The sequence below is a fragment of the Cetorhinus maximus genome, chromosome 38 (assembly GCF_964194155.1).
Source record: "Cetorhinus maximus chromosome 38, sCetMax3.hap1.1, whole genome shotgun sequence".
NCBI lineage: Eukaryota > Metazoa > Chordata > Chondrichthyes > Lamniformes > Cetorhinidae > Cetorhinus > Cetorhinus maximus.
The window spans coordinates 1,890,603-1,892,966 of NC_135916.1; the positions used below are offsets into that span (position 1 = coordinate 1,890,603).

Consider the following 2,364-nt stretch of genomic DNA (forward strand, 5'->3'; position numbering starts at 1 on the left):
TAGCACATCCTTTTAGATAATATCATCACCTTCGACACCTCTTTGACCCTTTGTCTATGACATCTTTTCGTTATCTCCTCCTAACACTGTTTGCTTGTCCCAAACAACCGCGCCCCCTTAAACCAGCTTATATTTCACCCCTTTCCTATTTTTCCTTAGTTCTGTTGAAGAGTCATGAGGACGCGAAACGTCAACTGTGTTCCTCTCCGCCCATGCTGCCAGACCTGCTGAGTTTTTCCAGGTATTTCTGTTTTTGTTTTGGATTTCCCGCATCTGCAGTTTTTTAGTTATTTTTGTCTTCTTAATTTTTGTTTTTATTTTTGTTTTCATCACTGGTTAGGGAGCTGTAAGGATATCCCTGTGTTTTATTGCACAGTGCGGGAGGGGACGGGTGGAGAGTGTGTCAGTGAGTGAGCGGGAAAATAGGATTTACGTGGGAGGAAAACGAAACATTTCCATCTGAAAACTGCTCCCAGCTCCGAGACAGGGATCAAATGATCAGGGGATCAGCTCTTTCATGTGGAATGTGGGTGGCTCTGAAAAGAGCCTTTGGGTTTAGAGGTTTACAATTTGCTCGGGATCTTTCCCTTCTTTCCTGTCTTTGCTTATCTCCCTTTGGGCTTGGCCCTCGCTTTCGCCACTTTTTTGACGCCCGTCACCTTCTTGGCCGGAGACTTTTTCTTGGGAGCTGCTTTTTTCACCGGCTTTTTGGGAGTTGCCGCCTTCTTGGCTGTTTTCTTGGCCGCTGCTTTCTTCGCTGGGGATTTCTTGGCCGCTGCTTTCTTGACTGGAGTCTTCTTGGCCGTTGCTTTCTTGACTGTTTTCTTGGCCGTTGCTTTCTTTGCTGTCACCTTCTTGGCTGCCGCTTTCTTCACTGGAGATTTCTTGCCAGCTGCTACCTTCGCCTTCTTTCCCACTTTCCCCGGGGTTGGGTTCTTAGGGACTTTGAAGGAGCCCGAGGCGCCCGTGCCCTTGACCTGAACCAGGAAGCCATTCTTCACATTCCTCTTGATGCTTTGCTTGATCTGGGAGCCCAGTTTCTCCACATCCAGCCCTTTGCCGCGCAGCGCCTTCTTGATCGCGGGCAGCGACATCCCCTTGCGATCGCTGCAATCCGCCACCACCTTGAGGATCTGCTCGCCCAGCTTGGGACCGGCTGCACTGCTCCGGGGAGCCGCCTTCTTCTTCTTCTTGGGAGTCTTGACCTGGGCGGCGGGAGCGGCTGGAGGAGCCGTTTCGGCGGCTGCAGTATCGGTCATGTTCCGGGACTCTGCACAAAAGTGTCTCTGTCGATCTGAACGGGCTGAGAAATGAAGCCGCTGGTGGCGGCACTGAGCAACTTAAAGGCAGCGAGCGGACGGGGCGGAGACAGGCTGCTGTCAGCTCCAGGCTGCTGCTGCCTCTCTCTGTTTTTCTCTCCTCACAAACTCCCCAATTCCATTGAAATTCCGGCTCTGCAGTGTCCCAGACTGAATCCTTCTTATCTCTGACACTGTAATGTTCGCTGTCGAAAATATTTCACGCGAATTGAAGACTCGAATTTGGATTAAAACCGGATTTACTGCGGATCCTTCACCCGATCTCTGCCATGTCCTCTACTTTTCGACTGAAATCTAGATAACAACAAAGAAATTGTCTTTAAATCTCACTTTGGCGTCAAGCTGGGGAAAAGAGTGAACTTATGAATAGAAAATATTTTTAGTTTAGGCAAGCAGAACTCGGAAATCTCATGATCAGAACGGACACACAAACACAGTTTCATTCCTCTGACTCTCCCGCCCAGTTCCAACACTCTCTTACACAATGTTCACATCTACATGTTTACAGGCAACAACTGTCAAAAATGTGAATCTCTCAGGCGTGAATTCCTGCTCTTTTTCGTACTTTGCTCCCTTTTCCATGAAGAATATTGTCGATTGTAAACACAGCGAACGTTTAGCTCTCTGAGGCATGGGAGCCGTAGATGGTCTGATTCGCAGATTGGTGTTTAAAAGCGAGGTTGAGTGTGTTGGGCTACAGGAAGATATAGACGGGATGGTCAAATGGGCAGATAAGTGGCAGATGGAGTTTTACCCTGAAAAGTGTGAGGTGATACAAATTGGAAGGAGTCATTTGACAAGGAAGTATTCAATGAACGGCATGACAATGGGAAGCTCTGAGGAACAAAGTGAAATTGGCGTGTGTCCCTAGATCTTTGAAGGCGGAGGGGCATGTTAGTTGGGTGGGGGAAAGGCATATTGAAAACTTGCCTTAATCAATCGAGGCATAGATTACAAAAGTATGGAGGTCATGTTGGACTTGTATAGAGCCTTGGTGAGGCCACAGCTGGAGTACAATCTGTTGGCCACATTATATGAAGGATGT

At 48.2% G+C, this 2,364-nt stretch overlaps 1 protein-coding gene across 1 annotated transcript; it reads right to left on the reverse strand.

The window, feature by feature from the left end:
- Positions 1 to 605: 605 nt before the first annotated feature.
- On the reverse strand, positions 606 to 1,259 carry LOC144672434 (histone H1-like). Its single transcript, XM_078534277.1, has one exon. The coding sequence runs from the start codon at positions 1,257 to 1,259 to the stop codon at positions 606 to 608; it is 654 nt and encodes a 217-aa protein (XP_078390403.1).
- Between the last annotated feature and the right edge of the window lie 1,105 nt (positions 1,260 to 2,364).